Source organism: Myotis myotis, unplaced genomic scaffold, assembly GCF_014108235.1.
Source record: "Myotis myotis isolate mMyoMyo1 unplaced genomic scaffold, mMyoMyo1.p scaffold_m19_p_2, whole genome shotgun sequence".
Lineage (NCBI taxonomy): Eukaryota > Metazoa > Chordata > Mammalia > Chiroptera > Vespertilionidae > Myotis > Myotis myotis.
The window spans coordinates 61,779,279-61,806,421 of NW_023416324.1; the positions used below are offsets into that span (position 1 = coordinate 61,779,279).

The window sequence follows — 27,143 nt, forward strand, 5'->3', positions numbered from 1 at the left end:
GGTTCACTGCTGAATTCTAAGTTTTATCCCGGGGATCTATATATGTCTATCTTTATGCCAGTAATACACTGTCTTGATTACTGTAACTTTAAAATAAGTTTTAAAATCAATTATTGTCGTCTCCAACTTTGTTCTTTTCCAAAGTTGTTTTGGCTACACTAGCCCTTTTCCTTTCCATATAAATTTTAGCATCAACTTGTCAGTTTCTGAAGGAAAGCTTACTAGGATTTTAATAGAGATTATATTGAAATTAGATAATATGTGGAGAATTGCCATATTAACAATATTTCATAAACATAAAATGCCTCTCTATTTATTTGAATGTTCTTTAATTTCTATTTAGTGTTTTCTATTTTTAGGGAACAAGTCTTGTTAAATTGATTCCTAAGTATTACTTAAAATTCCTGTTAATACTATTGTGAATGAAGTTGTTTCTTAATTTCACTTTTGGATTATTTGTTCCTAATATATTGAGATGTTATTGATTCTTGTATGTTGATCTTATACCATATGATATTGATAAAGTTACTTATTATCTCTAGTAGTTCCTTTGTACATTCCATAGAATTTTCCACATGTAGGCTCATGTTGTACACAAATAAAGTTTTATTTCTTTTTTTTTTAATCAGTCTTTATGCCTTCAATATCTTTTTTTTTATGTAACCTCATTGCACTGACTGGGACCTCCAGTACAAAGTTGCTTAAAAGTAGTGAGTGCAGATATCCTGCCTTATTCCCAGTCTTTAGGGAAAAGATCCTATCTTTCACCATTATACGGGAGCTGGGGAGGGTGGGCGGGGAGTAGGTTTATGGTTAAGTATTTAAAATACAGAGTTTATTCTTTTGTTATTATTTATTAGTTAGTGTATTATTTTGTATTACAAATGTAGACCTACTTTTGCCTACCCATGAATTTGATGTCAGCTATATCCCCTTTGGCTAGTGTCTTGTCATTTTCTTTTAGCTTGAAGGACTCCCTTAAGTATTTCTGCTTGCAACAGAAATTGTTGAGTTGTTTATCTTGGAATTCTGTATTTTTTCCTTAGTTTTTGGAGGCTAGTGTTTCCAGATGGAGAATTGTAAACTAGTTCGTTTCTGTTTTCTTTTAGCACTTTGAATATATCATTCCATTGCCTTCCGGTCTCTTTTATTTCTGTTAAAGTCATGATTAATTGTATTGCTTTTTCTCTGTACTTGATTACTCATTTTTCTCTTTCAAATTTTTCTCTGTCTTTGTCTTTCAATTATTTGAATATGATGTGTGCAGGAATGCAACTCTTTCTGTTTATCCTACTTGGTGTTACTTAAACTTCTTGCAGGTTAATATTTTCCATCAAACTCGGGCATTTTCAGCCATTATTTCTTTAAATGTGGTTTCTTTCACCTTTGTCTCGATCCTCTCCTTCTATGATTTCCATTATGTATTTGTTGGTAACCTGAAGCTCTTTTCATTTTTCTTCTGTCATTTGTTCTCTGTATTCTTCAGACTGGATGGTTTCTATTGATGTATCTTCAAGTTCACTCATTTAGTCTTTTGCCCTTCTCAAATCTGCTGTTGGGTCTGTGTAGTAAGTTTTAAAATTTGGTTATTGTATTTTCCAAGTCTGTAATTTTTGTCCTGAATAATTTTTCTTTCTATATTAAATATTTATTTGTTGTACCATTGACATCATATTTTGCTTTAATTCTCTAGGCACAATTTTCTTTTATTCTTTTGACACATTTAAATAGTTGTCTTGAAGTATTTTGTTTGCTAAATCCTATATGTGAGCCCATTCAGAGACATTTCCTATTGACTGTGTTTTTCCTCATTATGGATTATAGAATGTTTGTGTCAAAATATAGACTTTTAAAAAATAATATTTTTGTAGCAGCTCTGGATTCTTATTATTTTTTTCTTCCCTGAAGGGTGTTTTTATTTATGTTTTGTTTTAGTCTATAGACTGCATCTCCCATGATGTCTGCCTGCTGATTTCTCTGCTAGGGTTTACCCTGTGTCTGCATAACTTTGTTGTTAGTCAGTGATTGATCAAACGTTGTACTCGCACACTTTGAGCCTGTCTGTGCTGATGGAGTGGTTTGTGAGTGGGGGAACAATTCGGGGTTCAGGACATGTTAAAGTCTGTACCAGTTTCAACTTTCTGCTGGGCCCACGTGGGTCTCCCCAGTGGGATAGCTTCCTAGTCAGCCAGGTGTATGCGGAGATTCTCTAGGCCCTCTGTCTCTCTAGTTTCCAGTTTCCTTTAAATTTCCTGCTAGACCACTAGTTTGCTGCTTACCCCTACCAAAGCCACACTTCAGATTACCAAAGCTGGACACTTCTCTGTTCTTTTCCTATAATTTGCTTTTTTTTTTTTTTTAAAAAATAACATCACTTGTTTGGGGGTTTTGGCCTCCCCTTCAAATCAAGGCAGCCCTCTCTGGTGGCAAAGCGGCTCGTTGTCATGGCCATCCCCACCCTGACAGACAGAACTGGTGTACTAACTGAGCTGTGGGGGAACAGAGGCAGCACCAAGCAAGACCCCCCCGAGAGTCCCACTGTTCTCACGCAGACTCCAGCAGTTTTTCATGAATAAAAGCTTCTCAGTTTGCTTGTGATTGCTGAATTTTCAGAGCCACGAAGTTGTTTTTGACAATTTTGTCCAGTTTCATAGTTGCTTCTTAGGGATAAGACTTGCTGAGTTACTTATTCCCCCATCACTGGAACTCCTGTCTCACCTGGCGACTTTTAAAATGGCAGGTTCACTTGCTGAAGTTCCACTTAAGGCACCATTCTGTGGATCATTGGTACCATGTTGGTACAAACTTTGGGTCTCTGGGCGTCAGAAAAGTCTGTTCACCATTCTCTCCAGTCTGTCCACCTTGCTGTACAATCTGTCATCGTAATCCTGTTTGATGTAAGGAATCGTACACTTCAGCAGTGGTTGCCAGTAACTTTAGTGTGCATCCCCCTCTTTTTGAAAAGCACCTAAGTGGCATCTGACACTGTAATGTTGAATTTAATAGAAGTTTACAAACAAGTTATTTCCTGATCTCCTTTACAAATAAAGATATATAAAGAATCATATTTTGTCTTATCCGTCATACAGAATGTTTAAATGGTTAACATTTGTGCTGCAGTATAGCTCTATGGCTCATGAAAAATGAAAGCTATCCGCGATCTGGGCAATGAGATTCATCGCCAATAGTCACTAGCAATTGCACACAGCATTTTAATATCAGCGAGGTCTGCAGCCAGCAGTAAGAGCTGGTGTGATTGAAAGGCGTTTAGGTGCAATCATTCTGCTGTTTGTTCCTTGCCAGGTTCAACATGGGATTGTGTGAGTATTTGAAGAAAACAGCAGGGTTTTCTTTTATATCTTTGAAACATGTAAGAAGGGTAAATACGTGCTTAAATCTAAGAAACGTGGTAATTTGAAAATCATATGGCTCTAAAACAAAACAGTATTGTATTTGTCTCGGTTGATTAAAGCTTTAGGAAAGCGACTCCTTGGTTACATGTGAACCGATAATTCTGGTCTAATGTTGCCGTGGTAACAACTCATGCTGATATAATTGAGAACATCTTATACATCCTGGTTCGAATATTTCTCCCTGCCATTTTGTTGTTCTAGTGGTATATGAAAGAGGCTAGGAGAACTAGCTGGGAAGAAATGAAATCTAGTTGGATGCATCTTTGGCATTAATTTGATGTTTGCTAGTGGTATCTATCTCGTGCTGTGCAGTGATGCTTCGCTTCTAGGGGCTTTTCTTTCTAAAACAATAGGCAGCTCTTTTCCTTTTCTGTGTGTGCTGCATGTTCCAGCGTGTGTGTTTACACCATCGGCTCCCACCTCTAGAGATTAGCATAGCTCCCTTTGCTGCTGGATTGTTGTTTTGAGCAATATGTTTTGGAAAGGTTGGTTTTCATCATGAGTGGTAAGTATGCTCTCTGAGACTCTGCAGCTATGTATTTTTTAAAAAACATTTAATTATAAGAGGAAACGTGTATTTTAAAGGAGCAGTTGTAAAGCCGGAGCTACAGTGAATTACAATTTCTGCGATGCTTTTACATTTAGGCATTATACTAATTTGCTGTAAAATCCATTAAGAACTGTAAAAATGAATGCTGTTAATAGTCAATGTAAATAATCAGTTCCTAGATTGCTTTAGGTTCGATTTGTTATATTTATTAGGTACTGTTGCTATTAATTGTGTTATAAATTAGTGAGTGACAAGACCTACCATCATAAGAGGAATGTTTTTGTATCTGATCTGAAGATAAACTTTCTTTTTATTAGCAATGTCATTCTAATATTTTTGGTTAGCTCCTTTTTAATTACATAAAAAATACTGATCTTGAATAAAATGTTGCTAACATTTTATTGACTTATTGGTTGCTTTTTTGTATAGTTCATTGAGAAACAGAGATTTAATGATGAAACAAGTAGGTACATTTTGGTTTTGGAAGCTTTGTTAAAATTTTTCAGAAATAAGGTTTTGGGGAAAATAATTTGTTAGAATAAGTACTCTTGTGATAATTGGTTTCATTTTGTTTTTATAATATGGCATATTTTTAAATATTCTAAAAATGGTTTTTGAGAAAATATACTATAGTATATACTACAGTTTATCATAGGGTGAACGCCATTCACTTTAAGCCAAACCTGCAGCTAAAAATAGATATCCTGTTGTTAGTGTGAGAAATATTTGCTTAGAGCAGAATTCATTAGTATCTTTTGTATTCACTAAAAAAAAGAGGATATTTATAAGTTAACCTTTGAATCCTATTTTTTAAAGGCAGTGTTATATGGTTTTTCTTAAAACAGTCTATAATTTACACTTGAAATATTTGAAATTGGAATTTAGAACCGAGAGAGTAAAATTTTTGCTGTATGATGATATAAGTCAAAATAGATGGACCTTTCTTCCATAACTGAAGATTACCACATTATTGCCTATAAATATTTTTATCCTGCTATAATATAACATAAACCGCATCCTCACTGTTATGCATTTGTTTATGGAATGATATTCGACATTAAAGGAAAATTTTACATGCAAAATATTAAGAATTGTTATTGTTATTCTGTTATTTTCCTGTTAGTAGCTAGATAATTCTGGTCTAGTGTTTTAAATTTGGGCTAATATTACAAAATCAACATGTTAACATTCCTTAGGCTTTCTATGGATATCAAAACTGAATATACTTGGTTTTCATACTTAAAACATTAGATTTCTCCGAATCCAGCCAATGTGTGTTTTCTCTTTGAAAGTTCAGAATATAACAGAATCTTTAGATAACCACTGTGGTGTTGTAGAGGTTTTACAATTGAAAGTGTTGGTTTTAGCTGAAGAAAATTGTTGCTGCTTCTTTGCTACTTTAGTTCTCCTTCAAGAAAGCTATCGATTAGTCAGATAATGTTTGATAGACTTGATCATATAGCCATGGAATGATACTACAGGAATCAGAGCAATCACAAATAGACATTCTGATTTTTCCAGGATTGTTCAATTTTTACTCATGTTATAAATGGATAAATGTTTAGCTATTTCAAAATGTGAAAAATTACAAATGGAGTGTAGTTTTCTTTGTAGAAATAAGCAAATGCTAAGTCTAGGGCTGTACAGGTGGTACTTGTGTACATGTGGTACTCTTTTTTATTTAAAAAGCTATCCCTTTTCCCCTTCCTGCCTACTAAGTGTTAGTTTTCTTAGGACTCTATCTTTGTCCCTCTTTTAATGCTACGGTCTCTCTGAATGATTTCATCCATACTCACATTTTCATTCGTTACCTGAACATTGAATTCAAAGCTGAATTCTCTTTATCCCAAATCCGCACCCTTTTCATTGATTCTGATGTTTCTTAATGATCCCACTGTCTATGCAGGAGCTTAAAACAGAAGCCTGATAGTCATTCCTACCTTGTTTCTTACCCCCCAAACATGCACACGGTCATTAATTTCTACTGAATCTACATCAGAAATGGGCTCTGAAATCCATTTTCTCTAGTCTCACTGACACTGGGAATGCTTTTAGATCAGGATTCTGTGCCTTTCAATTCTACTGCAGGAACTACTTCACTGTCTCTCAGCCTTTCGTTTTATAGCCCTTCCGACCATTTTCCGTGCTGCCATTTTTTAACCCAACACGAAACTTTTAGTTACTCCTGTTGTCTCTCAGATAAAAATTAAACTGGCTTTATTTGCATCTCATAAAATTCTGATCTGGTCATACTACACTCCATCACATATTATTTCTTGCTACCTTTCTATATTTATATCATATCATAAAAATTCTGAAAACCACATGTGCTTTTTTAGAGCCTCTGTCATCGACTTTATAGAGTTAGGTGATACCCCTGCACTCCCAAAGTAAGCTTATAAACTGTAATAACTCTTTATATTGTAATGAAATCATATATTAGCATGTCAGTTTCTAATCTCCAACTTTTGAACTTCTTAAGAGTGCCATGCTCATCGATGTATTTCCAGTAGTTACCCCAATGCCCCAAACACAGTGATGAACTCATACATTCTCGTAGAAGAGATGAGTGACTAAAAATTACCAAGTTTTACATATTTGAACACTTCTTATCATTATCAATAAAAATATCAGACATTTAAATTTGTTTTGGTTCATATACTTATCATAACATACATATCATCATTATAGCAACATTCCAAATGAAAACTCTGATTGGTCCACCTGTAGTTAAAACAAATCTCCAAAGAAGGCATTGACCTTTATGACTTACAGAAAATTATAGACTTGAGCACAGGCACTTAATTAATTCCCCTGTCTAGATCTTTATTGAATAGGAAAGAACACAAAAATGGGGAAAACAGTGCATCAGTTCTGAAATAAAGGAAGGAAACTGAAACGGAGTGTACAGTATCAGATTGACGAGCAGACACCAAAGTTTAACTAGCAGTTTTACTTTGAGTAGCTTGCTTCATGGAAAAGAAATAAATAGTAGTTTTACCTCACGAACTGGGAGGGATGAGGCTTATAAGAAAGACTGTTAGGGAGATAAGTGGCAGGTCCAATATGCTGATTACTTTCATGTAAAACAGTTATAGTGGGACAACCAAAAATTCGTTACCTATTCCATTTGGAAAAAGTGGCTTTTCTTCTTCCAGATGTGACAAGGCTCTTCTGTGAAGTGTGGTGGATGTCACCCCTAGTAAGAAACCCTATGGTCCTGCCTTCATTCCCACTTTGGAAAGTCACTGGATTATTTAACTGATAATGTAAATATGTATCAACTAGCAGATGTGAAAAGTTGCTTCTGACACACCTGAATAGGAGATGAGAGGATCCACCTTACTTGGGGGATATTTGAAAGTTCTGAAAGGCTTCTTATTTTTATGAATGAATAAACAAGAAAAGCAACAACATGGAGCCTTTGAAAAGAGATTGTGCGTCATTAAAGGATAAAATCACAGCCTTCGTAGGAAGAGACTGAAGTTATGTTTAGAAAATATTGGGGGGGGGATTTAAAAATAAGAAATTATAGCTAGCATCTGTGTTGAATTCTTGAAATTTTCAAGTGAATATGGAATATAACACAAGTAACTAGAATGAAAAGAGAGCTGGTTAGGAGGCAGGAATAGAAAAGAAGCAATAATGATACAAAGTAAGGTTATAACAAAATGAAACAGTCTAAAGCTGCATTAGAGGCAGTAAAGATAATAATCACTGCAGGAAAGGAAATGAATGATGTGAAGAACTAGCTTGACAAAACCTACCAGAATGTAGGGGAAATGGACAGGATAGAATTTTTGAGGTGACAGTCAAGTTGGATTAAAATAGGAAACTCTACAAATTGAGTGAATAGCATTCCCAAAGAACAGGTATTGACTAATAAAACAGATGCAATGATAAATCATATGTATATGATTAGGGAAACTTCTTAGTTGAAGAAAAACCTACATTTGTAGATTGAAAGAACTCATTGAGTTTTGACAAAGATTAACAACAACAAAAACCCAACAGCTAAATATATCCTGATGGAGTTTTGAACTTTAAGAATAAAAAAAAAATGAATGTCACAAACTTTCAAGTCTCTTTGCCTCGTATACTTCACACAAAGTTTCTCTTATACAGAAAAAGAAATCCAAAAATTGGAGACTTGATAATTAGAAAATCCTTCTAGAGCAAAGATTAATAGATCCAACAGCACCTAGAAATGCTTAATAAAATATAGCAAGCATCCCTCTAAATCAATGGTTCTCAACCTTGGCTGCACATTAGAATCACCTGGGAATCTTTTTAAAATCCTGATTTCTGGGCCTCATCCTCCGGAAATTCTGTTTCTTTGTTACTAATGTTGTGGCCTCACCCCATAGCAAAGAAACAGAATTTCCGGAGGATGAGGCCCAGAAATCAGGATTTTGAAAAGATTCCCAGGTGATTCTAATGTGCAGCCAAGGCTGAGAACCATTGCTCTAAATGAATACCCAAACTTACAAGAATATAATAAAAAACCCCAGTGTGCAAAAAGTGAAATGGCAGGTGGAAACCAGAACTGTAAGAGGGAGCATACCTGACTACTCCAAGGAGATTTTCGTACCTTGGTAACCAAAGGGCTTTGGTGTTAGATGGCCTCACAAAGACAGAGAACAACTTCTTTGCTCCATGCGACGAGGGATTTCTTAGACCCCTATATAAAGCTAGGATCCTCAAAGGATTACAGCCTCAGTAAGAGAATAGATTAGAAATTAAACCCTGGGAGAAAATAAGGAAGCTTGTATTTCTTGGCTTGGCTTCCAAAGGACAGGAGCAGGGTGTGCATTCATGTGTGTGGGATGCCTGCCCTGAGAGTTTGTGATCAATTGCCTCTCCTCCAGTAAATTTAGGGTTTTAATCTGTATTAATTGTGTGGTCCAGAATTGCCAATAATATAAAGCAGTGATTTTCAACCTTTTCCATCCAGTGGTACACTTATACTAATTATTACAATTCTTCAGCACACCAAAAAAATATTTTTTGCTGATCTGACAAAAAGAAAAAAAGGTATAATTTTGATTCATTCACACCAGGTGGCTATTGTTGTATTGGCTATGGCCATTTTTTAATTTGACAATCTAAAGGAAAAGAGGTCGGTGCCCCTAACTACTAATAAATAGTCATGTATTGCATGATTTAAAAAATTCTTGCAGCACACACACAACAGCAGTTGAAAATTGCTGAGATAAAATACATTATTACAAGAGTCCCAGGCTAGTTACATTCACTGGATGCCAGGCAGAAGCTAATACAAAACATCTTCTAGTCAAGCCTTGCAGGTTCTCAGATAAAAGCCCCCCTGGAGCCCGGCCAGCATGGCTCAGTGGTTGAGCGTTGACCTATGAACCAGGAGATCACGGTTCGATTCCTGGTAGGGCACCTGCCCGGGTTGTGGGCTCCATCCCCAGTATGGGACGTGCAGGAGGCAACCGATCAGTGATTCTCTCTCATCATTGATATTTCTGTCTCTCTTTCCTTCTCCCTTCCTCTATGAAATCAATAAAGATATATTTGGGGGTGGGGGAAGACCCCCTGGACTTTGAGTTCACAATCCCAAATCAACACACACACACACACACACACACACACACACACACACACAAATTATATTCAGCAGATTCAACAAGATCAGACCCTCTCAGGAATATCAGAGAGTAGAACTGTTACACACAAATTACCATTTAAAATGAATAATCACATAAAAAAGAAATATAAATTAAGAGAAAAAATTGTATGCACCTCTTAACAGAGATTCAAAATATATAACACAAATGGACCCATTTAGAGGAAGAAATTATAACTATAAGATTTATAGATATATGTAGAGAGAATTCTTATCCAGTAATTGGAGAATACACAGAAAAATATAGAACACTTACAAAATTTATAGTACAACTAAAAAATATATTAAAAATATTTTACAGAATAGATATACAGGCTATGGTATCTGATCATAAAGCAATTAAGTTTAATGAATAATAAAAGACTAATTAATCAAATAAACACACAAATATTTTATCTCTGAATTTTAAAAGTTCAAATAACTCACAGGCCAAGAATTAACTCAATATAAATTTAAAATTCAACTATGCATCAAAACTTTTAGGGTGCAGCTAAAATGGATGTAGAGACAAAAAAAATTTTGAGTGAAAAACTTTAAAGGAGAAAGATATTCATGATGCAATGTAAGTATTCAAGTAAACAAGGAGTAAAAAGCACAGTGTGGTTAATCAAAAGAAGAAAATATTTAATAAAGGCATTAGCAAAAATCAGTGTAATAGGAAATAAAGATACATGAGAGCCAAAGATCAATTCATGGAAAAGACTTAAAATAACTGATTAGAATTACACCCATTTAAGATGTAATCAGTTAAAAGCCTTACTCAGGCTTATTAAAATCAGGACTGGACTGTTTTTCAATCAAATTCTGGGAAATATCCAAAGAACAAAAATTTCAATCTTGTACAAAATCTTCCAAAAAATTGAAAACAAGAAGATATTCTTAAATTTATTTGACTCTAGTATAGCTTTACAAGTAAAGTGTGGAAAAAGAAAATTAGAAACATTTTCTCTGAATTTAGAAGTAGGAAAAGAATGCTCATTGTCTATTTCTGTAGTGATAGCCAAAACCTGTACATTAAGACAAGAAAAAGACAGGAGGGAACAAAATTGTCATTACTTACAAGTGATATGTGATTGTCTATATAGAAAATTCAAGAGAATTTATGAATGTTATTTTATAATTAATAATCTGATAGTATTATCAGATATAAGATCAATATATAAAATCAACAGTGTACTATACATCAGCAACAAACAGAAACAGTAATTTTTTTTAAATCTCCCTTTTACAATATCAACCAAAGCTCTAAGAACCTATGAATAAATCATAAATCCACTAAAAGAGCAATAAGACTTTTAAGGGAAAATTATAAGATTCTATGCCTGGCCGTTTTTTCTCAGTGGTTAGAGCAGTGGTTCTCAACCTTCCTAATGCCGCGACCCTTTAATACAGTTCCTCATGTTGTGGTGACCCCCAACCATAAAATTATTTTCGTTGCTACTTCATAACTGTAATTTTGCTACTGTTATGAATCGTAATGTAAATATCTGATATGCAGGATGTATTTTCATTGTTACAAATTGAACATAATTAAAGCATTGTGATTAATCACAAGAACAATATGTAATTATATATGTGTTTTCCGATGGTCTTAGGCGACCCCTGTGAAAGGGTCGTTCGACCCCCAAAGGGGTCGCGACCCACAGGTTGAGAACCGCTGGGTTAGAGCATTGGCCCATGAACTGAAGGCTATCAGATTCCTTGGGTGCAGGCCCAATCCCTGACTGACCCTGGTCGTATGGAGATGCCAGTCAATGTGTCTCTCTCATATCAATGTTTCTCTTTCTCTCTCCCCCCTTTTCCCTCCCCTCAACTCTCTCTAAAAAATATCAATGGAAAAAAATATCCTTGGGTAAGATTTAAAAACAAAAAAGATTCTAAAAGATATTTACTCCCAGCCAGTGTGGCTCAGTGGTTGAGCCTCAACCTATGATCCAAGAGGTCATGGTTTGTTTCCTGGTCAGAGCACATGCCTGGGTTGCAGGCTAGATCCCAGGAGGGTGCGTGCAGGAGGCAGCCAATCAATGATTCTCATCATTGATGTTTCAATCTCTCTCTCTCCCTTCTTCTCTGAAATGAATAAAAATCTATTTTAAAAAGAAAACTTTAAAAAAAGATATTTACCTAATCTTTAACAAAAAGCTATGATTTAACACCCATTAGATTAGCAAACATTAGAGAGTCTGACATGTTGTGAGGATATGGAGCATCAAGGATATGGTGGCAATTGCCATCTAGTTCAGTGGAAAATGTAAATACCCTATCATGTCGGGATCCACTCCTCGTTCTATACAGCCTGCCAACAAGACAGAATATTTGAATTTAGAACCAAAGGGAAAATCTTTAGCACATGTGATAATCTTCTGAGAAAAAGCCTCAGTGAACAATTATGGAAGGAAAGTGCATTTCAAAGAAAATTTCAAAGATTGCCTGGGCCATTAATTTTATAACTGTCTTTTTAGTTTAAGTTTTTATTACAAAATCCTATAGGGAACATCTCCAATCAAACGTGGCTTGGATGGCCTAAAAAATCCACAGCATCTCTAATAGAGAGCGAGTTGGGAGAGAAAGCAAGTACATGTAATTAGTTGTGTATAGTACACTGTGGATTCCTAGTATATCCATCTGTCCTTGTAGACACTAGTCAGGTTAATGTGGTTTCTTTTTATAATTTGATCATTTAAATAGATGTTTCACCAAAAGTTTTTATATTTTTTTACAGTTTACTGAAAGTTAGTCAATTATATTCTTCACTTATAAATAAGATTTGATAGAGAATCAATTAAAAAGAGCATAAGAAGAGGAAAGTAAAGTAAGATAAATGTCACAATAGGAAATGCAGCTTTTATTGCCTGTTACATTTCCAAGCACTTATGTGTGGTTTGGTGCAGGACTTCTTGATATCTTCAACTACAAAAGTGGGCATGGTCCCATCCACTTGACTGCACAAATTCATTTACAGCAATTAAAGGTCTTTGTACCCAATATCAATGTTAAGGCTACAGTGAATTTGCTTTAAGTGAACATGTTTGAATATGATGGAGCAAATAAAGTGCCCCTTCAGCAAAGTGAATAGAATTGCTCTTCAGTTTAAAGAGGTAATGATAATTCATTAACACATTTCTAGAATTGGGTTTTGTTGGTTAAAAAATATATACATATATATGTATATACAAACATACCAATATATATACATACAAGGAATGTGTTGTAATACTTATATAAAACGCTTTTGAATTTGTATGCTCAGGTATTTTCCATTCTATTTCTATGTGTAAATATACTAATGAACTTATATGGATGGATAACTTCTTTTGGGCCTGTTATTGGATGTGATATTTATCTGTTTAATTTATTCTTTTCGATCAAGCACGCAAATCATCAGAAGCCTCTGGTAGGAAACCACCTTTTACAGAATAATTCTGTTACTGTGATTGCTATATGTTTGTTTTTTATGAGGAATGTTGTGACAACTAGAATGTTTTATATTTAGTTTACTGAAAATATTTGTGTTATAGCATGCGTGTGGGAGGGTATTCTTAGAAATAACAAATACAGAACTCTAAAGAGGTGGGTGTTTGAAGTCGGGGTACAGAAAACAAATGATTTCACTTTGCAGAGGTTTTGGAAGGGATTGTACTGTTCTCTGTTGATAGAACTTGGTATTTTTATAGGTAATTTATCTCAGCTTCCATCCTGTTCTGTGCTTTCTGATAAGTAAAGGATGAAATAATTTAATTATAAAGTGATTAGAGAGCCCATGAATTATAATCTGTTCAGTAAAAACTTTATGATTACAAAAAACATACTATTAAGAAATATAATTGTTTTAATACCTAACACTTGCTCTTTCCTTAATAGAAAAATTTACAGCAATAGCCCCCTCCTTTATTCACTACATACTGGTAGATAGTCATCAAGGTTTAAAATATTCAGGTCTCTATTCCCCAGTTATCCCTCCTTATTCTGGCTCCCTTATTCCTTAGCAAGTGATCTTGCCTCCTGTTTCCCAGAAGAAATAGAGCCTAGCGACTATGAATAACTCCGTTTACTCCAGGTCCTTCCCACACATTGACAAGCATCACCATGGCAAACAATTACCTCCATGATTGGACACCTGCTTGCCTACACACTTCACCTCCCACTGCTGCTGTAGCCTTACACCCTGGGCTGCACCTATTACACGTCGGTTGCCATTTACTGGATAAACCATGCTTCCTCCTCCAAGCCTTTTATACAAGAGCATCCCAGCCTGGAATGTCTTCTTCATCAACTCAGATGCCAAAGAAACTGTCCTTCAAGATTTAGCACAAATGCTGTGTCCTCTATTTTGCCTTTCCTTTACTACCCAGGAATTTCCTCTTTCAAGTTTGCATATAGAATCTTATAATTTTCTTAGTTGTCCTTGTCACATTCCAGTATAATGATTCTATCTCCCCATCAGCTTCTCGTCTCCTTAAATAATGGAGATGTATTTATTATTTTTAGTGTTCCCAGAGTCTAGCTCAGTTTCTGGCACCACTAACCAGTGCTCAATACATGTTGCTGAAAAGATTGTTAAACCAGCACCAAAGAAGTAAAATGCCTGAATGACACTAATGCCTTTCAGAAGAGAGTTAAAGTGTTAAATTTCAGAGTATCTTTCCTCAGTAAAGTTTTGAATAAATAGCAAAAGTCCAGAGATGGTATTGCAATAGTTAGAGGATATGTATCTTGATATATGTTACTTAATATTATTAGCATCATTACCATGAGGAGTTAAAGGTTTTGCTAGTAGTTAGAATGGTATTGATTTGGGCACTAAACAGTAATTATTGGTTTTACTTCTTTACCATTTATTTTGAAAATGTCCTATCTGAATGTATTCAGCCAAATAATTGAGTTCCTACATTATTGTTTTATTTCTGTATAATAATATTCTGGGAAAATGTGTATAGATGATTTCATGCTACTGTGTTGTTTTTATGTGTGTCATTTAATCATTGTTTAATTTATTTTTTTGGATACAAGCTTGCTCCTCTCCAGAAGTATCTGGTAGGCAACTAAATACTTTTTAATAATAATAATAATAAAGTTACCTTTAGAGCTTTTTACATGTTTGTTTACAAGATGTTATGCTCCTCATAAAGTTATATTTTTATAAAGCATATTGAGTTAATAAAACATTTCAGTTAATGTAGGAAATGGTTTATTTAGCTTTATGTTGTTTTATCTATAGAAATGATTTATATTGCAGTTTTTTAGTGGTATTTTAGAAAGAACAAATACAGCACTGTGTAGCAGTGGGAGTTGACAGTGTAGCAGAATACAGATTAATACACACCACTTAAATTAGATAACTTAGGTTATGAATGGTTTTTGAAAGAATGTACAGTTATAAGTTATAAATTTTGAGTAAAAAAACAGCTGGCATTTAATTGGGTATTTATCCTAGAAAGTTTATATTCTATTTTGTTCTGTTTTCTGTTTGGGTTCCTTCTATTTTTCTGACATCCATTATACAATTTAAATAATGCCGTGCTTTTATTATAAAGAGGTGTAAAGGTGCAGGTGGCATTTATCTTATTACAAAGAGACTGGAGAACTCAACATCTGGTGTGGTTGTAATCTGTATAGTAATTTTTAAACTCTTTTTACAAAACATGAATGATCATCTCTTCTAAGCACTGAAGAATGGCATACTATAACTAGCAACATGCTCTTTTTATATAAGCAGTAATGTAGTTTCTTTAGCACAGAACCCCAAAACACCTAATAAGTTTACTAAGCGTAATTAATAAAGCACTCTTATTCATTGTATAAGAATATAGATGAATGTCATGTATCTGAATATCATGCAATAAAGATATGCAGTACTTGAATTTTTAATAAATTTCCTAATGTTTAAAATGAACTTTGTAATCTAAGTTTTATACTGTGTCCTATGTGTAAACATATTCAGAGATGTTTTGAGGGTGATCAGAATGGAGCGTGTTCATGCTCGTGTGGAAATGCATAAAAACTGCCACTTCGTTTCTAGTTGCTTCATCTCGCGAATGTGGGTAACATTCCTACACACCAGCCCTGAGTGACAGGAAGATTCCTTTGGGAGGCTGATTTCTTCAGAATCAATGTGATAGACTCTTGAAATAACACAAACTGGGGAGAAAATACATTTATTTGGAAAATAAATATAATTGAAAGGTACACTTCTGAGAAGAAATCAAGTTAATATGTGGAGAGTAGTCCTTCCTTCTTATGTTTGTAGTACGGACCTAGTTTGCTACATTATCCATCAGTATGGGACAAAATATATTTGCAGAAAGATCCTTTCTCGAGATATTTTCTCCCTAATCATTGTTCGATGCTTTGTAGATAGGTACCCATGATCGTGTAGCTGAGAAGTATTAGAGCCAACTTCTTCATTCAGATGCACCAAGCTCCGAAGCTGGTTGTCTGATTCAGGATATCACAGAGGTTTAAATGGTAAAATGTAGGCATAGATTATATATTAGAAACAAGAAACCCAAAACATTAGAACGTTTATGCTTTATAGGGACCTCTGCTGTGGGGTTTGAATTGGGCTGTCTCTTCCACCATTTAATCTATTAATTAGCTGTCACTACCTTATATCAGTGGATGTAAATTTTAAAACTAACCAGAGAAAAGCATTTAGAAATTTAAATGCACCACTGTCTAAAAAGAATAAAATTCAAGCCAATACATGTGGTTCTCGGCTGCCTAGTGTGTTAGCGTTTTTCATAATCCCATAATTCGGCATGTTGTGAAATACTTTATGTTTGGTGTCTGTCTTTATAAGATGTGTAGTTTGGTTTACTGATATTTTTATAAAGAGTTAACTATGTTCATCTTTGTGTGTAAATAATGCACATGTAAATTAGAGATTTCATTCATATATATATATATATATATATATATATATATATATATATATATACTTATTTGACCAACAGTGCTTCAGGAACCGAGTTTTCCTCATGGAACTCTTTACTGGCTTTATAGTTAGTGCTTATCCTTTACTCTAAAAGGGAATCTATTTATTGAAATAATTCCCCAAATTTAATATCTTTGATTCATATCCATTCCTGATGACTTTAAGACTTTTATGAAAACTATTATTTACTTTCTGGAGTGCTACTTAACAGTAAGCTAGGAATATGTCAAAGAATTTCCTGAATATCCTCTTAGTGAATAAAATAAAGTGGCAGCAGAAGTTTTTCCTCTAGCTCATTCACCGAGCAGGGAGAAGGAAATTTTCTTTCAATTTACCACCTTTGGCCAATAGTTAGGTTTCCTTAACTCCAGGTCCACTTAGCAGTAAGTGACGGGAGAAGCTGGAACAGGATGCGAGGGATTGTTTTTCCCTCACTCCGATTCTCTTCCTTGTCTTCCAATTCCCTACACTCAGGCAGGCATCTAGAGAGCTTGTACTGAAACTTGATGTGCAAGTTCTATAAATAGAACATAACTAAAAATATTTTTCAAGAAAATAATCAGTTATATTTTGGGGAATCACAAGTTGTTTCTTACGAGCTACAGTTGCATTTAGCAATAAATTATGTTCTTTATTTTATAGCTGTCATTGCCAAGTCAGTGCCATGTGCAGATATGTCTGCTCCATCCGCGCCCCCCCCCCGCCCCCCCAATGCAAATCTTACTTATAAAACCAGGTGTAACTAGTACATTAACTTTTAGAATTAGGATGACTCCAACCATCCTAAACTCAAAGAAAATGTAATTTTCCACCCCCAAACCCACCCCCCCCCTTGGTGGGGGGGAAATTAGATCAATTTGCATAATTACATTCAGTTTGTTTAATTCATTATTTTGGTGGGTGAGATTTTCATACAATGAGAAAATTCTAATTTTAAAAATTATTTTTCTCAAGCTTTCTAAAATAGGTATTTTGAAAGTGTTTTAACAGCAAAACACAAATGACAGTTTATATAAACTAGTAAAATAATGTCTGCTTTCGGTACCTGTTTTCCCATTTTGAAATCTCAAAAGGTTTAGAATGCCAATAGCCTTTTTGGTTAGTAGCAGCGTTTTGGGAAAGGTACTACACTGGGGAGAAGGGGCAATAACAGTGTGTACCTTAAAGTGCCTTATTTTAATACTACTGCATTATTGGCTTATCTTATTCAAGAAGTTGTGAGCCTCTCAATTCTGCCTTTTCATTATCATCATCATCACCCACCACTATCTCATCAGCACTGTAGTGTGTCTGAATAAATGCCAGGGTGCCACTCTGTTCAGTTTGCATAGCCTTTTACTATTTGAACATTATTTAAATACCTTTTTCTGCTATTTTCTCCTTTATAGATTCATGTATCAGAGAAATATTGGAAGCTTTCTGAACAAAAGACTAAAATAATTTTTTCTTGTATAGTCAGGTTTTGCTTGCATACATAACTAGGAACAAGAATGCATACTGTGTATGCCACTTTACCTCTCTGGAATTTTTGTTCTATTATTTCTTTTTAAACACATGAAGTTGGTTGTAAACAGGCATCATTGCTAGTAACTTTGTGGAAAGATAATGAAAACGAGGAATCTTTTTAAATGATGTGTCATATACCAAATCTAAAACTTCAAACCACAGCTCTATACAATAATGTGGCTATTAATCACTATATAAGCATCTGGTTTTGAATTGCTTTACTTCATGTACATTTGAAATTAGTCGTTCAGACGTTTAGTTTTGCTCCAAAGTTAGAAAGAGATTTTTAAGCTCTTTGGGGTTTTTTTGGTTGTTTGTGGTGGTTTGTTCTGTTTTGTTTTAAGTCTTTGTGGGTATTCTTTTTTTAAGTGTTAGTCTGTGGTAGAGAAAAAACAAATCTAATAACATAAATTCCAATACCTGAAAATAGCCCTTTGTCAAAATCGATTACATTTGAAACTCCACAAATCAACAAGTTTCAATTCTCCAGATGTTTTCAGTTCTGATGTATAAAGGCCTTTAAACTATCACTGCTGGTTTATTTACTAGTATTTTGTTCTAGATTGTCCCAACCTTTTTACATTACTTCTGGGTATGTCTTCAGGAACAGGATTTTTATTATTAGATTTGAAATTATCAAAGTGATCTCCATATAGCAAGATATTAGAGATTTTTAGAAATTTGAGAAAATGTTTCTTATTTAGAGAAACAGAATAGCTCTCTAGTATATCATGTTGTAAATACATGTTTTATGGTGACCATAGTTGACGTGTGTATTTTTAAAGCACGGATATTTATATATAATATGGAAATTATTACAAGACAAATTTTTTAAAACATTTTTTTTTCTATTTTTTTAGTGAAAGAGTTTCTAGCTAAAGCCAAAGAAGACTTTTTAAAAAAATGGGAAAATCCTGCTCAGGTAAGGAATATTTCAATTTTTCTATGATTTAAAAATTCTCTATTAAGTAAAATCATGATTCTTGCCTAAATAATTTACTGCTTCCAGAAATCTTAATTTTCACATAGCATTAATAAATGTAAGGTTAATGTGGGAATTTTTGTCATTTATTGTTCTGATTTATTAATAATTTTATGTATACTTAAATTGGAAAAGGAACTAATTTTCAGTATATTACCTGATTATAAATTTTGATACTAATTTTAAGCTACTACAAACTCTTGATATTTTTGAATATAGTAATTTTGATTTATGCCTATACTACCATATTTATTATTTTTATTAATTACAACAATAGGGACCCTATTGTATAGTTTCAAATTATTAATCCCAAACATTTGGCTATTGATAACATACCAAACACAAGGATTCTTTCATAAACATTTCGATGGAGCAAATTTTATATAATCTAAGTACTTTAGATTTTAACTGAGATCTAAAACTATATAAAAAGTCATCTATACTTGTCAAAAAATCTCTCTTGAAGGTATGAAATAAGTAATGAACTTTAATAGTAGATTAAATTTTGAAAACCTTTATCCTAGCACAAAAAAATATTTTCAAGTTTTTCACTAAAAAATATTTAATATTAAATAAATGTTATGTTTTATGAAGATGCCATCATTATCAAGATTTAGAGCATGACCTATAATTTAAAACATAATCCCTCTGGTGAAAGTTAGACATTATCTAACATGAAACATTAAGGAGGTGAAGAAAATGGCATTTTTATATAAAAAGCAATGACTAACAAAAAGAGATGTTCTGTGGTCTATTAATGAAGTCTATTTTCATTGTTTAGTTGGGAGCTAATATTAAACATTTCAATCCATCTATGTTGGTAAAACAAAACATTAAATATCTATAATAATAAAAATATAATATGCTATTTAGACTGGATAGCCGAACAACCTTCCAGAACACCTTCTGGATGAAGCCGGGGCTGTGAGGGCCAAGGCAAGCTGCTGCAGCTGCGAGGACCAAGCCTCTTGCACGAATTTCGTGCATTAGTCCTCTAGTTAATTCATAAATTTAAGTAATTCAGTCAGAATAGGAAGGACTTATTCTTTGCATTGACATAGAATCTCATAGCAATTTAAAATCATTATAAATTCGAAATGAAAATATGGTTTTCAATGGAGACAAAATCCAGCTACAGTGGATTCAGTTGCTTATACAAGAATCCTATTTCATCTCAACTTTCTCAAGCTCAACACTGTACAGGCTGGTAATAATTTTTCTAAGATTTTCATGGAGATCTTTGTAATGAAAACCTATTAAAAAACGGGTCAGCAATTACTACTTATTGCTATTTAGCAAATAATTTGTTCCTAGTAATTTTCATTTTGTTGTGACAGCAACAAATTCAATAGATTGATGCTTCCAATTCTTTGCTTCTATGCTATAGTCAAAGCCAAACAAAGATGTTTGCTTGTAACAAAGCATCCATTCAAGGAGAAAAAGAGGCTGATTATTGTTCTGGGACTCTGACTCTTGGTTATCTTTGTGGGCATGAGGAACTCTTCTTTCCTATTGTTGCTGTTTTAGGTAATCCTGGGTCATTATAACATCAGAGAGAAAGCTATTAGAATCTCTCACACTGTTATTCCCTAGTTCTGTAAGCTCCGGTAAAGATAGAAATGAAGTTATAAATGGTGCTTTCTTTAGAGGTAACTCTAGTGAGAGGACTCTGATCCCTCGGCTTATCTAGTCATTGCAGTTATTTGCAAGTGCACTAAGGCTGTGGCTTTCATGATTGTCTTGGTCAGTGTACCTCTGGTCAGTTTGTAATTATTAAAATATGAAACTAATTTGTTAGAAGTCCAATACTAATAATATATATTGGAATATAGTCTTTAATATTTCTGCTGAAGCTCTTATTTCCTCCCATTACTATTATGCTTTGTTTTGCAATATAATTCTCAAATATTAAATAGTTTTTTATTTAAAAGAAAAAATAGAACCAATAACTTGGAATTTCAGTAGCCTTTCATGTTATTTTTAAATGGATGGTTAATAAATTATCTATTTTGATTATCACTAAATCTATTGCCATCGTATTCTTATGAGAATTTCTAAATTTAAAGCTTACTTTATTTTTTATGCATATGTAGAATAATGCCGGGCTGGAGGATTTTGAAAGGAAAAAAACCCTTGGAACAGGTTCCTTTGGAAGGGTCATGCTGGTGAAACACAAAGCCACGGATCAGTATTATGCCATGAAGATCCTAGATAAGCAGAAGGTTAGTGTTTGCGTTGTCATTTACTTGAAGGGTAAACTTCAGTTTTATCAGCTACATTATTAAATAGATGCAATATAATGACTTAAATATTGGCACCTTCAAAGAATCTTATTGTTGCATTTAGTTGTCATTCTTATTATTATGACTGTATGATACCATAGTTACAGTTTTAGTATATAGGGAAACATTATTTCAATAACTATACATAATAGGTATGTGTATGTTTACTAACAAAATATTGAATTTAACATGTAAAGAACAGGCTTCTCTACTATATTCTGCCTTGTGGAAAAATACAGGAATAAATTATTTGATCCTTAGATTGAGGTAACAGAAATTTAGTGATTTTATTTTATGACATTTTAATTGACAGTAGAAGCCCTCTTGTTTAAGATGATTGAGTTTGCTTAATTAAAAATGTCAATTAAAGCAGTAAAAACTTCAAAACCTACATACTATTAAAAATCAAATCATTACACTTGAAACTAATATCATCTTATGTCAATTGTATCTCAGTTAAAAATTTAAAGTAATTTTTAAGTGTTTATCACGTATTGGTATATATAAATAATCAAGATATCTGAATTCTTCATGCTTTAAATATTAAGCTTCTGTTTTCTTAGTAATCACATTTTGGCTTACTGGAATATATAGATAAGAAAATTTTCTAGTAGCTTCATTTTAAAAAAGTAAAAAGCAATAGTTGAAATTAATGTTAATAATAGATTCTGTTTAGTGCAATGTATCCATGACATTATCACTGCAATACGTAATTAATATAAAAATTACTGAGATATTTGAGGCATACCAGTCTTCAATTTCTGGTGTATATTTTACATTTACAATACATCTCCATTCAGGTTACCTACCACATTTCCAGTGTTAAAAAACCACATGTGACTAGTGGCTACCATTTTGGACAGCACAGCGCTAGACTGGTCTGTGGTTCCGATCCAATCTCTGCTTTAAATCAGAAAACAAAGCTAACCTCTAACATGAAAGGAGTAAAGGCTTATTGAGTCTCTCTCTATAATTAAATACACCCCCCACCCCCCACCCCCCACACACACACGCAGGATTGTGCATCTTTGTCTACTTCCTTTTCACATAATTTTTCTAACCATGCTTCTTGAAAAAAATAGTTTAATCACTCTATCCCTAACTCACTTCCTATTAATTCTGTAACTCACAATGATTTAGCTGCCTCCTTGTTTCTCTCTTACCTCGTGTTACTCCGCTAAAATGTCTCCGCCACGGGTCACCAATCCAGTGTCCGAATCACCAAGTCCAGCGGACTCTTTTTGCTTGTCTTATGTGACAACAACCGTGTTGACCACTCCCTTGAGACTGTCTTGACGTTGGATTTCTGGATCCCCATTCTCTTCTAATTATGTTCCTGCCTCTTTGACCTCCTTTTTTTTTTTAATGTGCCTTTTTCTGTTTATTTTTTTCCTTCTGTCTACCAATCTTTGGATGATTCCTTCTCTGTGTCGTGTTCTGTACACTCGCCCTGTGCACCCTCATCCAGGCTTCAGCTCATCCTTGGGCGCTGTGCTCTAATTTGTATAATCCGAACACGGAGCTCTTAGAGAGCAGCTAGTGCTTCCCCTAACTTTCTAGATGACGTAATTGGGTCTCAGAGAGGGCACGTGATTTGTATGCTTGTGTTGGTAGCACAACAACAACAAAATGCTTCGAATTTGTATTTTTTATTAAATCTGTCATTAAAATGTTATTATCTGTATAGCCCCTAATATTTTGTGTTACCTTCCTTAAGGAATTAACAAGATGTGCTTTAGTCATAAAGTATTAAAAGGATTACAAAACGTATTTTTACACTGTAAAACATTTTGTAAGACAGTGACTTGTCAAGTGAGTTACTGAGAAAGCTACTTTGTGAATAAATCATGGTGAGAGAGTATTTCCCAGAAGAATAGCTGCCATTTTAAGTCATTTCTCTGCAGCAGCGATTTTCAACTGGTGTGCATGCTGCACGTATTTTTAAAACGTGCAGTGCCTGACTCTTTAGTCAGGGGCGCTGACCTCTTTTCCCTTAGATTGTCAAATAAAATAATGACCACAGCCAATACAACAATAGCTGTCCAGTGTGAATGATTCAGAATTATACATTTTTTGTCAAATCGGCAAAAAATATTCTTTAGTGTGCCGCAGAATTTTAGTAATTAGTTTATGTGTGCCATGAGAGGTTGAAAACCGTTGCTCTATGGCATTGTTCTGGATCTATTCAGACTTAGGACAAAGACTTTATATTCTGATTTTTTTCAAGTTTATTTACTTTAATTTTCTAAAACTAAGTAACAAAATAATAACCTTTTTTGTTCATAAAGTCTCAGGTCTTTCAATTAATTCTTTTTGGCTTCTCCTATCTTAGGGTATATGAGGTGAGGGGAATAAATGAGCACAGAAATTAACCAGTTAACTGCCACTCATCCTAAATGGAAACCATCCCCATTTCTTCCATATATGCTGGAATATTTACGAATTTAAGTTACCATACTTTTCTTTACAAACCCAGGGATGTCACTAACAAGTCTGATTTTAAAATTGGGCGACCAGAGTTGATACGCGAGGTTTGCGGCTATAGACGCACGTGGCGTGTGGGGAAGGTCCACCGCTTACGTCTATAGACGCTTATGGCGTACAGTGGGTTAAGGAAATCCTATTTCTTTATTCCGTATTGTCTGTCAAGCTTTACAAGTCACTTTACATTTATTATATCAGTGAATCTTCACAACATTGTGTAACATTCATCTCCCCTTTAAGCCAAGAACCTCTCTGTTTAAGTAATCTTTTCAAAGTCAGACAGCTACTGAGAGGAACCAAGAAGTTGACCTGGGTTTGTCTGATTTCTATTCTTACACTCCATGTTAATTTTTCCTTTCAAAGGCATTTCTTTTCCCTGAAATCTCTTCTGCCACCACCGACTTGGTCCCTCACTAATAGTACCTGGACTTTCACAATAACGTCTTAATTTCCACAGTATCAGTTTTCACCTTCTACTAATTGACCTTCTTCATTGTCAACAAATATTTCTTATCGTATCATATCATCTCACTCAGAAGGCTTCCTAATGTTTATTACATGAAGTCAGAACTCTGCAGCCTACTTTCAAAGCCTTCATAATTTTCTCCCTAACTCCATTCCAGTCTTACTTCACACTGTTCCCCCACTTGTCCTCTATAGTCTAATTCTCTGATGGAAACTGGACCCACAGAAGTATATGGTGCTATGCTGGGTCGGGTAAGGGAGTATGTGATGATATATGACCTATCTTCCTTATTAAAAACTCCTCAAGTGCTTGGCTAAAAAAAAAAAATCGCTGACAGTTAATCATTTTTAATGCTTTTAAATATATGTATTTAAACCACCAGAAATATTAGGAAGTAAACATGATATATGAATTTTGAAATAAAACATAGATAAAACCCCTAGGGGTACTTGTTAATTTTTCTCTGCCTTTTAGGGATACTTCATTACCAAAGTTTGAGAGGTACTGTCCTAAGCTCTAGCCCATGGACTAACACTCAGACTGGCTTACCTTTGTATATTTTCCCTTCTGAACACTATACATAACTCTCACTTGGCAGTTCTGTATTGTTATTCACGTATTCATGCATCATACTTCCAGACAGATTTTATGCAGCATGAAGGCAAACACTCTCTCGTCTTTGTGTCTATTTAATTGTTATGCCCCATATATGCATAGTTGACTTAGGACTGTAATTCAGAAAGCCTCTCTGTTGCAGATTTTATTACCTATTTCATAAGGCAACACATTGCCTGTGCCTAACTAAAAAACCTGCTATATCATAATATGCAAAAGTAAACACTGTGGTACACTCAGGCAATGGAGTATTCTTCAGCGCTAAGAGGAAATGAACTATCAAGCCGTGAAAAGACAAGGAGGAAACTGAAATGCATATAACTTAGTGAAAGGAGCCGATCTGAAAGGCTACATACTGTATGATTCCAACTATATGACTCTCTGGAGACAATAAAAAGATCAGTGGGTGCCAAGGGTTAGTGGGGAGGGAAGGATGAGTAGATGGCGTACAGAGGGTTTTTAGGGCAGTGAAACTACTCTGTTTGATATTATAATGGTGGAGACCTGTCACTATACATTTGTCCAAATCCATAGATGTAGAATACCAAGGGTGAACCCTAATGTAAACTACTATGCATCATTGTAGGTTCACTGAGTGTAATAGGTTTACCATTCTGGTGGGGAGTGTTGATCATGGGAGGCTATGCATGTGTGGAGGAAGGAGGTATGTGGGAAGTCTCTGTACCCTCCACTCAGTCCTACTGTGAACCTGAAATTGCAAAAGAAAAATAGTATATTAAAAAATAGTAAGCACAAAGCAATACTACTTATCCAGGTAGTGTTAAATAGTTTATCGTGATAAGAATGGACTGATTGGTTCTGTAACTAGTTAGAATGTTGACAGTGGTGATCCAACCACTTCATGTTACAGATTTTTAAAAAACCTGATATTCTAAGAATTAAAGTAACATTTCCAAAGTCACAAAACTGGTTGAATAGAAGACCTAGATTAGACACAAATCTTCTGGCTCTTAGTTAATTATTTTTATACTATAATTGTATATACTAATTACTGGGTGATAGCTTTAATTGCCTTTCTTATTTTAAATTTCTTTATTGATTAAGTTATTACATATGTGTCCTTATCCCCACATTACCCCCCATCCCCCCACTCATGCCCTCACCCCCCTGGTGTCTGTGTCCATTGGTTAGGCCTATATGCTTGCATGTAAGTCCTTTGGTTGATCTCTCCCTCTCACCCCCACCTTCCCCTACCTTCCCTCTGAGGTTTGACAGTCTGATCGATGCTTCTCTGTCTCTGGATCTGTTTTTGTTTATCAGTTTATGTTGTTCATGATATTCCATAAATGAGTGAGATCATGTGATATCTATCTTTCTCTGAGTGGCTTATTTTGCTTAGTATAATGCTCTCCAGTTCCATCCATGCTGTTGCAAATAGTAAGAACTCCTTTTTTACAGCAGCATAGTATTCCACTGTGTAGATGTACCACAGTTTTCTAATCCATTCATCTACTGATGGGCACTTAGGCTGTTTCCAAATCTTAGCTATGGTGAATTGTGCTGCTATGAACATAGGGGTGCATATATCCTTTCTGATTGGTGTTTCTAGTTTCTTGGGATATATTTCTAGAAGTGGGATCACTGGGTCAAATGGGAGTTCCATTTTTAGTTTTTTAAGGAAACTCCATACTGTTCTCCACAATGGCTGTACCAGTCTGCATTCCCACCAGCAGTGCACGAGGGTTCCTTTTTTTAATTGCCTTTCTTTCCATGTTCAACTTCTTGAATTCTATTATTATCCCACATAAGCCTCTATCACACATGATTTACACACATGCAAAATAATTATTTCTATCTCCCTAAAGATACCTTTTCTTAAATTAAAAATAGATCACAGGTAGGGTAGAATCAGTCTTCTTGATGCTAGGATAAGTTGCTGTCCTCTGCTATGTACATGATTGAGTAGAAAACCCAGAGAAAGCTTGATTAATTCTAAATGATCTATTTGCTATAAAGACATAGACCTTTTTTGCTGAAACCGGTTTGGCTCAGTGGATGGAGCGTCGGCCTGCAGACTGAAAGGTCCTAGGTTCAATTCCGGTCAAGGGCATGTACCTGGGTTGCGGGCACATCCCCAGTAGGAGATGTGCAGGAGGCGGCTGATTGATGTTTCTCTCTCATCGATGTTTCTAACTCTCTATCTCTCTCCCTTCCTCTCTGTAAAAAAATCAATAAAATATATTTTAAAAAAAAAGACATAGACTTTTTTTGTTGTTGTTGCCAATATTTAGTGTGTATCC

General features: G+C 34.5%; 1 protein-coding gene across 11 annotated transcripts in view; it reads left to right on the forward strand.

Annotated features, from left to right (window-relative positions):
- Positions 1-27,143, forward strand: part of PRKACB (protein kinase cAMP-activated catalytic subunit beta) — a 120,511-nt gene that overhangs the window by 62,746 nt on the left and 30,622 nt on the right. For 2 of the 11 annotated variants that reach the window (XM_036348245.1, XM_036348243.1), the window contains exons 2-4: positions 14,624-14,647; positions 18,914-18,975; positions 21,129-21,257. In XM_036348245.1, coding sequence (XP_036204138.1) covers positions 14,624-14,647; positions 18,914-18,975; positions 21,129-21,257 — 215 coding nt within the window. Of the gene's footprint in view, positions 1-3,237; positions 3,321-3,597; positions 3,919-12,983; positions 13,008-14,623; positions 14,648-15,775; positions 15,797-18,913; positions 18,976-21,128; positions 21,258-27,143 lie in introns of those variants that run through there. The other 9 variants (XM_036348248.1, XM_036348244.1, XM_036348246.1 and 6 more) reach the window with 8 other exon arrangements.